The sequence below is a fragment of the Labeo rohita genome, chromosome 20, assembly GCF_022985175.1.
Source record: "Labeo rohita strain BAU-BD-2019 chromosome 20, IGBB_LRoh.1.0, whole genome shotgun sequence".
Classification (NCBI taxonomy): Eukaryota; Metazoa; Chordata; class Actinopteri; order Cypriniformes; family Cyprinidae; genus Labeo; species Labeo rohita.
In genome coordinates, this window is record NC_066888.1 from 24,091,917 (window position 1) to 24,106,527 (window position 14,611).

The 14,611-nt window shown below is 34.2% G+C and overlaps 1 protein-coding gene across 1 annotated transcript; it reads right to left on the reverse strand.

The window, feature by feature from the left end:
• Positions 1-592: 592 nt before the first annotated feature.
• Positions 593-13,342, reverse strand: nmbr (neuromedin B receptor). The gene is made up of 3 exons (XM_051092210.1): positions 12,811-13,342; positions 8,899-9,244; positions 593-6,288 (listed from the first exon to the last, which is right to left on the reverse strand). Exons 1-3 carry the CDS (start codon positions 13,197-13,199, stop codon positions 5,905-5,907), a joined length of 1,119 nt encoding a protein of 372 aa, XP_050948167.1. The 5' UTR covers positions 13,200-13,342; the 3' UTR covers positions 593-5,904.
• Positions 13,343-14,611: the final 1,269 nt, after the last annotated feature.

The window sequence follows — 14,611 nt, forward strand, 5'->3', positions numbered from 1 at the left end:
GTGTGATGCTAGACATAAATGACATTTAAGGCTTTGCCTTTTAATGGCATATGATTATGCAAAAGGTGAAAAAGTTACTTCTAGGTCACAATTCATCAACTATGGCAGATGATTGATAGAGTGTTAGAGTGTGTGCCCATTTCTGTTAATATCACAATGAAAAAGTGAATTTGGGCTTTCTCGCCATTTTTAAACTCCCAATTAAACTTCCCTAATGAAGTTAATTAGAGTCACTAAAAGACTTTTCTCAGAATTTTGGTTTAGTAATCAGTATAGAGAGAGAATAATAGCAAACAATTAAATGCTGTTCCAATCAGGACCACAAGTGAGCATGACAATTGAAATTTGGCTCTGCAACAATAAAAAGAAAAGCGCAATTAACTGTCTGCACTGTTCGGCCTTTCACTGAGAGTTGTTGAGAAAATTGCGCATTAGTGTTTTTTTTCGCTAGCACAATGGCAAGACTCACAAAGTCTTTCTCAATGCTCCTCTGACAGATCTTACTCTCTTCCTGTGAAATTGCAAAGGAAATGTTAGATTGTCATGTCACCAAGGAAATCTCTCTACAAAGGAAGAGAAAAAGCATCTGGGATAGTGAAAAACACAAGATGTTATTTTATTTCCAAGGATGAGCCTTGTGCTTTAAACTGTGTACATATAGAATGAAGCTTTTCATACACTTTCATTACTATTTCATAAAGGACAGTTTCTATAATGTATGAGCAAGACCTAAAATATTAGTCCAGTCAGGCAGTGCTGTATGGGAGAGAAAACCATCAGTATTCTGATAATCTGATCATTTATTAGTGTCATTAACAATACTTTTTTGCTAAAGTTTAGCATTTTGTTTTCTCAAGTATGCTTTGATGAATAATTAACATTATTATATGGGAAAACTGCACTGTTGTCTTATCAGGGTTTTCAACACCAGTCCAGTGCAATACAGCATAACGCTCTCTTTTATGTGTGTTTTCACCGATTTATATTTGATATACGGTTATTGACACAAATATTTCCTTTCTATTTTGCTCTGTGGCAAATAAAAAGAAAATGCAATTCCAATCTGGGAGACAGTGATAAAACATGCCATAAAAATTCTTTACATCTGACTTTCAAATGTTTTGCTTCATGATTCATTCAGCGGCTATGAATAATAAGGTTAACTTTATCTGCGAATGAACAGATTATGGTCTTTAAAAACGGACCAAATTTGCATTGCAGTTGCTTGGGGAAGTTAATATAGCCTGTAAATAAATAAAACTTGTTTTACAGCTTCCAAGGAATCATAAAGCATTTGTAGAAGTCCAATATCTCGTAGAGTCTTTAATAACTTAGCATTTTAATCACTTGACTGACATTACTGAACAATTTATGTCTCACAAATAATACAATAAAAAACTCACAAACTCACTTTGCAGTAAACGCATACAATAAAACCAACTAGTAATATTTCAGCACATAGAACCATTACATGGTGGATTCATTCATATATATGCATTCAAGTATGGTCCCAAAATAAACATGTTTGTAAAATACTGAGAATCTTTTTTGATGAGGTTACTTTTTTTTATTCTTTTTTCAGATATTAAAAGAAATGGTTAGGAAACGTGCACATTGTAAGCATAACTGACATTTCATCATTTGTTGGAGTTGGACATTAATGATTAAAATTTCTTGAAGTCTTGAATTCAAAATAAACCACTTAAATTAATCACTGGAAAGCTCTGAAGTAAATACATTTGTGTTTTATTCAAGTAGAGTCTAATCAAAACCGTTATATCCAAGCTTGATTGAGTCGGGTTTTGCCTATTGATGTTTTTAATTAAAAGATCTTGATTAAGATTCCATAATCTTGTTGTGGTCAACATGCACAACTGAATTGTCATTACTGCATTACATCAGCTAGACTTGTAGAAAACATATCTGTGTATTGAACTATAACAACATGAAACACTTGACTAATGCTTCAATTTAAGAGCAGAGGAGGCCTTGCAGCTCCATGTTGAGTCATATTCATATAATACCTGATAAATTGTAAGTGTTACAATAACAGATATTGTTTTCCTGTTGATGACTATGATACATACAATTTACATCCAAATGAATGCAAATAATACAGCTTGAATATCTTCCAAACTGACAATAACCACTATAAGCAGAAAACAGCAAATTAATGAATGTGGGTGGCTCTGTAGTGCTAAAAATGCTTATTTTATGGATTAGCATCATCCTTGTGTTTCTAAAGATATAGTTAACCAATTTGGTTGAACTTCTCTTGATTCAATGAAAGAGCACTGTTTAGGTCAATCCATATGTTTAATTTACTCCCATAGTGAAATCCCAATAAAGTAGATGGGGAAATGGGTAGGGTGCCTGTTTAATCAATCATTCCAAATTACATTTAGATCCTGCTTCGTGGAACAGTTACAATCGATTGAGGAGGTAAGTTTGATGTGTCTTTTCACTTTGTGATGCTAAAGGATGCTATTTATTATGTTCTACTCTGTTTTATCTGTGTGTTATAATATATTTAGACCTCACAGGGTGTAAAAACTAGGTATTGTGTCAAAATATTACTTAAAAGTCAAGAAACATACTTGAGCGAACGGTGTCCACATTTAATTGTACTTAAATTGTACTCATTTTGAGAACAAAAATGTACAGAAAATGCACTCACCTCCTTGTCATCCATGATGTTCATGTTATTTTTCAGGCATAAAAAAATTATTTTTTGAGGAAAGCATTTCAGGATTTCTCTCTATATAGTGAATATATATGGTGCATATATATGAATATATATAAATGCAGCTTCAGAAGACTCTAAACGAATGTAGGACGATTTTGAAATTGGAACTTCTTCGACATACCCTTAGTGTCATAAGCAGGAATACATAGTTCACGCCGACCCTGACCAAGATGAGCGTTTGCAGTCAAAAGGTATATAAATTGTCTTTTTTTTTTTTTAGAAAATAACCAATCATTTCGCTAGATAAAACCCTTGGCCCTTTAAAGTAGTATTTAAACTGCATTTTGGAAGTTCAAACTCTGGGGCACCATATATATATATAATAATAAAAGTAATCCTATTAATCCTAATAAAGAAATCCTGAAATGTTTCCCTCAAAAAAAAAAAAAAAAATCTTTACAACTGAAGAAAGACAGACATGAACATCTTGGATTAAAGGGAGTGAGTACATTATATGTGAATTTTTGTTTTGGAAGTGAACTACTCCTCTAAGTTTGAGATTTTCTCATTAAAGAAATTTTGATGCCCAAGCTGTGGTCTTTTTTAACATCAGTGGGATGTTAAATTGACACCAGCTTTTTGAAATGCATTACTTTAAATAGTTATAAAATTAAGCTGATTGTATTTGGCTTAAATCAAGTGTCACGTAATGTGTTAATTTTCAACATAATTAAAACACATTGCTTTAGGTCAGAGATTCTGAGCTGTGGGATCTGAGATGTCTCTTTACAAGGACAAATTATTGTAATTAGTTATCACTAATTACATTTTGCATTAAAAAGGATTTCATTGTTTTGAGGAAAAGTTAATTAAACTTCATGGAAATGTGATTTGACATCTTTGAAAGAGACCAAAATGTATTATGTTGACCAGTGAAATATGCACTTTGAAGGTCTAAATGAAAGTGTGTGTGTGTTGAGTAAAAGTGCAAGGATTCAGCTTTAACAAGACTTGTGTAAGGTACAAATTTTCCAAAATATTACCTTAAAGAAGAAGTTCACTTCTGTAAAAATTATTTACAGATGATGTACTCACCCCCATGTCATCTGAGATTTTCGTGTCTTTCTTTCTTCAGTTGTAAAGAAATTTTGTTTCTTAAGGTTCCTGTAAGTTTGAACTTCCCAAATGCAGTTTAAACGCAGCTTCAAAGAGCTCTAAATGATCTCAGCCGAGGAAGAAGGGTCTCATCTAGCAAAAACATAGGTTATCTTCTAAAAAAAAGTACAGTTTATGTACTTTTTAACCTTGAATGCTCGTCTTGTCTAGCGCTGTGATGTGCATGCGTAGTCTGTGTAATCCGGTTCAATACATTTAGGGTATGTCGAAAAACTCCCATCTTGTTTTCTCCTCCAACTTAAAAATCATCCTACATCGCTGCAGAAGTATTGACCCAGTGTTTACAAAGTGAACATGCAAGGAAGGTCAAACACCCTTTACAAAAGAGGTGATGTAAAACAGCGATGTACACTCTTAAAAATAAAGGTGCTTCACGATGCCATAGAGGAACCTTTTTTGTCTAAATGGTTCCATAAAAAACCTTAAACATCTGAAGAACCTTTCTGTTTTACAAAAGGTTCTTTGTGACGAAAGAAGGTTCTTTAGATTACAAAAAGGTAAGAAAGAGATGGTTCTTTAAAGAACCTTTGACTGAATGGTTCTTTGTGGAACCAAAAATGGTTCTTCTAGGCCATTGCTTGAGGAACCTTTTAAAGCACCTTTATTTTTAAGAGTGTAGGATGATTTTAAAGCTGGAGGAGAAAATGAGATGGAAGTTTTTCGATATACCCTGTATATATAACTGTATTGACCCGGATTACACAGAGGTAGCATGCACAACACAGAGCTAGACAAGATAAGCATTTGAGGTTAAAAATTATATAAATTGTACATTTTTTAGAAAATAACCAATTGTTTCACTAGATAAGACCCTTCTTTCTCGGCTGGGATCGTTTAAAGCCCTTTGAAGCTGCATTTAAACTACATTTTTGGAAGTTCAAACTCACAGGCACCATAGATGTCTACTATATCAAGAAACATAATTTATTTACAACTGAAGAAAGAAAGACACAAACATCTTGGATGACAGGGGGTGACTAAATTATCTTTACTTTTTTAAGATCCACAAGATCACAAAACACTCTCTAAACTTGTTTACGGCACTAAATCATTAAGATTTGTTGCTTTTATTTTCAGGTTCAGGAACCTCATGAAGGCTTAAAACGTGGCTTGAAGGTGCACTGCCTGTTCCTGCCCAGCAGCTAACATTTATAGGTAATATTTTCCCCTCACGACTTAACGATTATTCCACACCATTAGATATAGACACCAGGCACTCCAGACAGAAAGATTTAAAAATGATGTACTGCAATGCAGCGATTAAGATGACAGTATTTGCTGGTGAATCTAAGAATGACACACAGCATGTGTTATTGATATCAATCTGCTACGATGATCTTGGCGTTCCTATGACTCATATATCGGAAGGTAAGGAGGAACGTGTCTGAGAAATTTATATTCATGTTGAATCCTAATCTGTTTATGCATATATTAATCTAATCACCACGGTTTACCCTTGAGTGTGCGACCTGTCTGATCTATCATCGTAGACATTAACATTCAACGGGAACAGCCGTGTCTCCCGTTGCTCCTAAATTGAATATATTGTCATTGTCTGAGAAACAGAGATGATAGGCAATGTAAATTATTTCAGTGGCATCTCTATAATACGCTTGTCTGCTTTACCAAACATTCATTTACTGTATTAAGTGCACTTTCCGTCGATTAAAGTTGAATTTTAAATAAAATAAGATTGAGCTGAAAAGCAAACCAGCCATTATACAATAATGGAAACCTTTAGTCCAATCTTTTGTACAGATCTGATATTTTATACAGGCAGAAATTGTGTTTTGGTTGAGGAGAAATAGAATTAGTCTTCATTTCTGTTTGCAATAAGAATAATGTTTCAAAAATAAAGCAAATTTTATTCTTGGGCTCAAGCAACTGTTGGAAAAACATGCATGCAATATTTACAATAGTCATCCTTCTGTCTTCCCTGCTTCAATAATCGCCCCGTTTACCCAGCTGGGTCACTAAACGCTTCAGTTGAACCTAAACGTGAGTCACCAACAACCCTTATGCTCAGGTTTGGAGAGAAGATGCTAAATGCAGGCTCCTGTTTTTTGCCCATGTCCGTTGGCGACGGCAGGTGTACTCTTCCTGATGGAAGTCATGCGGATAGCAGAGGTGCTCTGGAGGTAGCTGGTGTTGCGCTCTTGGTATTTGCGCTGTCTGCACAGCAGCTGGTTGTTGAAGTGCCTTCGGAAGCTCTCGCTCAGCAAGTACAGGGCAAACGGGTTCACGCAGGAGCTGGAGAAACTCAACACGCGCGCCACAAGCGTGATGATGAGGTGTGACAGCGAGGAGTCGATCTGCCGATAGTTGAATGAGCGGTACATGTAGAGAACGTGGTTGGGGAACCAGCACAGCGCGAAGAGTCCCACGAACACCAGAACGATCTTGGCTAGACGCTTCCTCGTTTCCGTCTCAAAAGAGAGAAGGAGAAAAGTTGACAGATAAGACCACTCGATAAAGCAAGAGGTGCATTTTAGATGAGAGAAAGGTCAATAAAATGCATGCAACTTCAGTAGTACATTCTTTAGCCTGATTCTGAACTCTGTCATTGATTGTCATTTGCTGGAATCGAGTTGGTGAAAACAAGTAACTTCTTTCAAACACATTTAAACAATCTTAATTTGTTTAAATTTCAAACTTTTGAGTGGTGGTGTATGTTGCTTTGTGCTTTGAATTAGTCTCGTTCTTATAAAGAAAATACACTACCAGTCAAAAGTTTTTGAACAGTAAGATTTTGAATGTTTTTTTAAAGACGTCTCTTCTGCTCAACAAGCCTGCATTTGTTTGATCCCAAGTACAGCAAAAATGGTCAAATTTGGAAATAGTTTTACTATTTAAAATAACTCTTTTCTATTTAAATATATTTAAAAATGTAATTTATTCCTGTTATTTCAAAGCTGATCATTACTCCAGTCACATGATCCTTCAGAAATCATTCTAATATTGTGATTTAAAAAAAAAAAAAAAAAGTTGCTCAAAATAATAAATGTTTCTTGAACAGCAAATCTGCATATTAGAATGATTTCTGAAGGATCATGTAACACTGAAGATTGTAGTAATTTAGCTTTGATCACAGGAATACAGTTTATTTTAAAATATATTCAAATAGTTCTTTTAAATAGTAAAAATATTTCACAATTTTACTGTTTTTGCTGTAAATGCAGGCTTGGTGAGCGGAAGAGACTTAGATTCAAAAATGAAAAATCTTACTGTTCAAAAACTTTTAACTGGTATTGTATGCCTTGTTTTATTTTCCACAGAATAAAGAAACCCATACAGGTTTGGAATAATGTCAGGGTGAATAGATAATTTTATTTTTGGTTATATAATCTTTCAGATGGCTCTTGAGATTCTGCAGTTGAGATAATGCATAATATTTTGCAGTGCACTACAAGAGAGTTTATCCCAAAAAGCCATTCATGCCGTTCAGAGAAATGAATGATAGATGGATGAATAAGACTGTGTTGCTTTGTCCTGTGAAATGCATAATTACTTATAACCAAAAGAGATAAGAGTGGCGGTAAACTTCAAATAGGATGATATACTGTATTATCAAGGGCAAGAGGGAGCGGAAAATGTTAGCTGCCTTGAAACAGCTGCTAAAAGAGAATATTAACGAGAATATCTGTCATCCTTAAGGACCTTTGGCACAATGCTTAACTGATGATTCACAGCCCAGCAAAAGATAAAGTGCCCTGTCTCTAAAAACTGTCAAGGGAGCATTTTATGAAGGGTGTCCCTCAGTTCAACAGAGGCTCATTTTATATTTTCTGTAAAAATGTTTATGGTTTGCCTCTTCAAAAAAGAATCTGGTCTTAGATCATCATAATAGGGCCAATTCCATTTACAACAGCTGTTACTGCAATTTGACATTAATTTCTAAATAACGGCGATACACATTATGAACTGCAATAAGAATGCCTTTTGAATTCTAATTGATTTCCTGAATTTTTAAATGTGTAAATATGTTTTATAAAAAAAAATAAAATAAAAAGGCTATTTGGGTCTTTATACTTCACACATTTCACATTTAGTTTAATTCAGTAATTGTGGTTTCTTTATTAATTGTAAAATTTGCTATATATTTCTGAGGGACAAAATGTTTCGAAGTCAATCCAACATTTTAAAATGTATAAAAGTAATCTTAGATAGATAGATAGATAGATAGATTAAATCAGATATATACTAGATAGATATTAAAAACTCAGACAGATAACAAATAAGATATAGATAGATCGGAAAGATGAAAATATCAGGATAAATAGATATAGATAGATAGACAGTTAGACAGTTAGATAGATAGATAGATAGATAGATAGATAGATAGATAGATACTAGATAGATATTAACTCAGATAAAAAAATAAAGATCTAGATAGATAGATAGATAGATTAAATCAGATAAATACTAGATCGATATTAACTCAGATAAAAAATAAAGAGATGATAGATAGATAGATAGATAGATAGAAATCAGATACTAGATTAACAAATCAGAAAGATGAAAAATCAGGATAGATAGATAGATAGATAGATAGATAGATAGATAGATAGATAGATAGATAGATGGATTAAATCAGATATATACTAGATAGATATTAACTCAGACAGATAAAAAAATAAAGATAGATATATAGAAATCAGATACTAGATTAACAAATCAGAAAGATGAAAAAATCAGGATAGATAGATAGATAGATAGATAGATAGATAGATAGATACATTTGTCTGTGATTTTATCTGTATTGCTCTTCCTGTTATTCCAAATTCCATTATTACTTTCTTTGGAGTGTATCCCAAATTCACACTCATTCTCAAATTCAGATTTTGGCACTACCCTGTTACTTACCAGATGAAGCACATTACAGGTTGACCTTTTACAATGACAAACCTGTCCATTTTGTGGTACTGTCTCTACTGTGATATTTAAAACATGATTGATAGATGATGCTTGAAGAGGATCATGTTTTGACAAACACAGAAGATGTGTGAGCTTTACTCTCTTCCCCAGGAAACTCTTACCTGTCTTTTGGAGTGCTCACTAATCTCACCTGGCATGTCGTGAGCACTCTTGATAAGCGTCTTCGCGATGTGGTAGTAGTAAACAGAGATAATGCTCAGAGGGATGAGGAAGTAGACGAGGAATATCATAATTGAGTGAATCTTGGGATGCATCTCGTTGGAGAGTGGATACGGCACACAAGCGGTGAACGTCGTGTTCTTGTCTGGCATATGAACCACCTGCGAGAAGACCGCCTCAGGGATAGCCAGCAGCACTGAGACAACCCATATAGTGATAGCCTTCAAGCAGGTCCAGAACACTGCGCTGGAGGTCTGGATGTCCATGGGATTTACAATAGCTTTGTGTCTAAGAGAAACATATGTGAAGAATCATCAGCACACAGATTGCTGGGCCTTTCATCCTGGTTGAGGATGAATGAAAGACAAAATTGCCTTGTTTATCAACAATTTATCAGTGCTTGAGGGAAAACATCACTGTGGGCTTTTATCTGAAGTCAGATTTGATTCTCTGCTGCGGTTTATGGTTAGACCACTAGGGTGTGTGTTATTAGTAAAACAACAGTTTGAGATTAGGCGCTTTAACCGTTACTAATCTGTTTCTTAAATAGTTTCATTTCATGTTGTTTAATTACTGCTGTCATCATACAAGGATATATTTCTCTTATTGGATAAGTTTGTTATGTGAGCTTGTTAGTTTTTGAAGGATTTAAGTACTCTGTCAACACAGTCATAATTCGTCATTCGTTAGAACATTAGACAGTAACATTAGAAGTATTCCCAAGGGTCGTAGCACTTTAAAAAAAATTACAAGCAAGAAGAATAATTTAATTGTCCTTGGGGAATAAAAACAGTTAATTTTTTTCTTTTTTTACTCTGGCACTACAGATTTTTAGGTTTTTGGAAGTATGAATTCAGAATTTTACACACTTTTATGGTAAATATTTTGGAAATTTAAAATATGTTCATATAAGTATTTTTGGATATATAATATCCAAAAATATTTAAAAATATTTATATTAACATATTTTAAATTTCAAAAATATTTAACATAAAACAGTGTAAAATTCAGAATCTATCTATCTATCTATCTATCTATCTATATACATGTATATATATCTATATATTACACTGTGACTTGTGTTAAACATACTGTACATAAATGTAAAAATGAAAAGAAATTATATAATGTTTACTTCTCTATACTACTTGTTCATACAAAAAATTACATTGGGGATTAACAATAGTGATAAAAATATATTAATATTTTTAAAACTATATATATATATATATATATATATATATTCAGTATATATACATACATATATATTTTTTATGTATGTATATATAATAGTAGTTTAATATATATAGTTTCAAATGTATATATTTATATCACTATTGTTGATCACCAGTGTTAATTTTTTTTCACAATAAAGTAGTACAGAGAAGTACACATTAAATTAAAAAATATATATTTATTTATTTATTTACTTATTTATTTAACAGTTCTTTTTTTAATTTTGTTTATTTCTCTAAACTTAATCCTAAAAAAACCTTTACACTGGGGATCAGCAATAATAATATAAATATATAAATATTTTTGAAACCCTATTTTCCCTACAATATGATTAGTGTTAAATATACTGTATGTGTGTGTGTGTGTGTGTGTGTGTGTGTGCCATTTTTCTATCTTTTTTCTTACATATTTTTTACATTTAATGTTTACTTCTCTATACTTGATCCTACAAAACCCTTTATGCTGTAGATCAGTCATAGTAATATAAATATCTCAATATTTTTAAAACCCTCTAAATATTTTTGAAACCCCATATTTGTATTTTTCTTTCTTTTCTTATTTACTGTTTACTTCTCTATATGTTACTTCTCTCCTAAGAAATCTTTACACTGGGGATCAGCAATAGTAAGTCCAAAACTACATGATCAAAGTCATAAATTATTCATCTCTAGGTTAATGTTTTTTCCTAAAAGAAAAGCTGTCCTATAGGAAATACGATATTTCCTGTGCACATCTTTCCGATATTCTGCTGGAGCTGCAAAGCCCACAGACAGAAAAACCCAAACACAAAAACCAATAGAGGAAATTCATGGTGGAAAATTGGTTGCTTTTGTTCCAAGGAAATTGTCTATTTTCTCCTATTGACAAACTGGCCCGGTTTGATCTATTCGACAATGTCCTTTAGACATTCTGCTGCCATCATCTCTAAGGTAAATGGAAATCTCATATGACAGCATCCTCGCCCTGACGTCTCCCCTCCACCAGGTTTCAGTGCCCCGGGCTTGCTTTTTCCTCTCTCAATGAAAACTGACTGTCCTGCCTGAGGCGTGGGTTAGCTAGGGAGCGCCACAATCACAGCCTGATTTCTCCCCGAGTAAACAAGTCCCAATTGAACATACAGTATGAACCGACTAACATGCAAATGAACTTGATTGTATTTCACGCATGCCTGTGAATGCTGAGGAAGTTCTAATCAGATTAAGTCTTCAAAACAATCGTCTGGCGACAAGACAAATCGTCAGTGCGCTTGTCGTCCTTCCTCAGGCAGAAGCTTCTCAAATCTATCATTTCAGAGTTAATTCCTTTAGCCAGGAGATTCATTATTACAAGTAGCTGAACATTCACTACATTTTGCATCACGATTGTCGTTTTGGGGAACGGAACGGTTAATGCAGCCTACAGATCAATAGCAATAAACGAGAACTGCTTGGACCCCAGGGTGCTGGCATAATCACTGTGACACAAATGAACTTTCAGGTGCTCCAAACAACAAACAGACGGAGCAACAAATCAGACTAGGAAAGGTCATCACCTTTAGCCGGGGCCCCCAAGCACTGACACAACAATGAAGCATAAGACTAAGTATGGGAAACAGAGAGGACATTTGTCATCTTCACTACAGATTCTCAGCCACATTTTTAATGCTCTTTCACAGACTTCCAGTAATGAGCTTGTCAGAAAATAAAACAATCATATTCGGCAGTCAATCATCATTTAGGATTTGACGTATATATTTTGAAGATATTGCTATTTTCAGTTGCAGTTTATGGGATGAAATATTAGGGAATTATGGTTGAAGTGTATGTGGAGATTTCCTTGAATGAACAATAAGTTTGGCTAAGCTTTATCCCAAGCACTCATCTCTCGGCTGCAATGATGCCTCTGTTATTTACAGCAGCTACGGTCCAATTTGGTTATGAAAACGCTGCATTTCTATAATAAAATTCACTGTGGTGGGAGTAAATCAGAATAATAATGTCAGGGGCAGGCTATATAGATGACTTCTAGCCGTCAACAAAAATTTATGTGTATAGAAAGTATAAAAAACCAAACTAGCTCATAAATCTTTCATAATCTGTCTAAATCTGTGCTCTGTGCCCACCTAACCTCATCACTCTGTGTAATGTCAGAGAAATGAACTGCATTTTTGTTGTTGAGAAATACATCTGAGCCATGAATCAAATGCAATACAGAATCCCTTCAGGCTGGTTGCCAGATGCTGTGTGATATCTACATCATCGCGATTAATTTCTCTGTAAATCAAAGTAATTTGTATTTGCTCCCAGCTACAGGTGCTTAATAAGGAAGTGTATACTGCTTAATGAATTAAAGCAGTAACTACAGACTAAATATGAATGTTTTCATGTGGCTTATATATATAATAAGCAACAAACAACTTGATGTATACTTTTTAAAAATAAAATGATATATATACAAAAGTAGTCTGAATATATGTATATATTACATTTTTCCTCTATTACTGTATAAGCAATATATATATACTTCGTTTTTGTGTGTAAACGTCATTGTCTTAATAAATGTCTGTATAAATGTCATTATTTTCACAGTAGTGAAAGTGGCAGTGACTGCAATTGTTCATTGATGATTTTTTGCCTTACCTGTCCGCGCTCAGTGCCGTGAGAGTAAATACGGAGACTCCGACCGAGGTGAGCTGGATCACCGGGATCATCTTGCAAGCCACCGTTCCAAAAATCCACTCCTCATAGAAATACCTGAACGCGTCCACTGGAACACAAGTGACCAAAAGCAAAAGATCTCCCACGGCCAGGCTGGAGATGAAAATGTTTGGAACACTTCGCATCGCGCTGGTAGTGATGAATATTTTCACCAGAGTAATGTTGCCAAGTAAACCAACCGTTATGATAAGTATGTAGACCGACGGGATAACGCACCGAATGATGAAATGCACCGTTTCCCCTCCATCTGATGTCCAGTCATCTGTGAAGTTCTCATAAACTGAGGTATCCTCAGAAAAAGTGTGATCCATATTTTGTTTTAGTGGTTAGAAAGCAAAGGAGTTAGAAGGGCTTTAAAAGTTGTCCAGTTAGGGAGGGAGAGAGAGAGAGAGGTGCTGTCCGCCAAACTTAGTGCTGAAATGAGCGATGTCTTCAGCCACGTCCCTAAAAGTTGACTGGCTTCTTTGACAGGCAGGAACAAGTAAAGGGGGAGCCTGTGGCAAACCATTTTAACATTTAACCCTTTAAACAAACTATTATGTATTGATGTTATTAATACGTATTTTAGACTACCAGTTAGTATTGTTTTTCGTTTTTATACGTTTTAGTTTTCAAACCATAAATTTGACTGCTTAAACTGAATTATGCTGGATAATGACACTGTTGTCTCCTGTAGCTGCTTTTTAGCTGAATCTTGCAACATCTTGCAACACTGTTATCCAACTATACATAACTGGCACAAACTGAATAATGACAATTCTGGCTTCTGTAGAACTACTTATAGCTTAATTGACCTTTCACAAACAGCTTGATTGACAGGCGATCTGACCAATCATAACGCCAAATCCGCCATTTCGTCCGACAAAAAATTTAGACAAGAGAGTAGATTAACTTCAGTGGACTTATTATATATTATTGACATTATTATATATATATATTATTGATTTATTTTTGTTTTAAAACACACAACTTTTGCTACGGTTATGCCTTTTATTTAAACTTCTCTGGCATTTTCTACCCTTGAAAATGGATACTTTTAAAAACACTACAGACCCTGATTTGGTTGGAAAACTGCGGGTTTGCGTTTTAGTGTAAATGGACCAAAACAGAGACTTGAAAATGATGGCGTGGCTGCCCACATACGCTCTGCGTATCCTTCGATGACCGTGTAAACAGTATCATCATGCTCATTATGAGTAATTGTGACATGCGTTTTCAGTCGTGTAGTGTGGAAGGAGATTGTTTCTAAAAGGCAGTGAAACGCCAGTATAGAAAAGGATCGTTTACATTTTAAAACAGTTTCAAAACTAAAACCCACTAGTGTAAACAGGGCCTTAACATAAATAATGCCACTATTGTGTTATTAGACCTGCTTTACAGAATATGAATTGTATCATAATTGAGTCTTCATAATTATTTACGTTATTTTTCTGTTTGTTACTTTAAAGCTGCTTTAAAACCTCTGTATTGATCTGTATTGTATAAAGTTCTATAGAAATTAAAGTGACTTGACTTGGTTTGCCATGTAACCAGGCATTTGATCCCAATATTTATTCATCCTTCGTCACCAGCATTGGTTAACTATAATTCACTTTTTACTACTGTGCATTTTTTATGGCAACTATTCCAGTTTTACTTTTAATATGAATTAGAAAACCAGTTTTAGAAGCATAATATATATTATTAAAGGAATCAATGTTAAATTGGCTTGCCATAGGAGCCA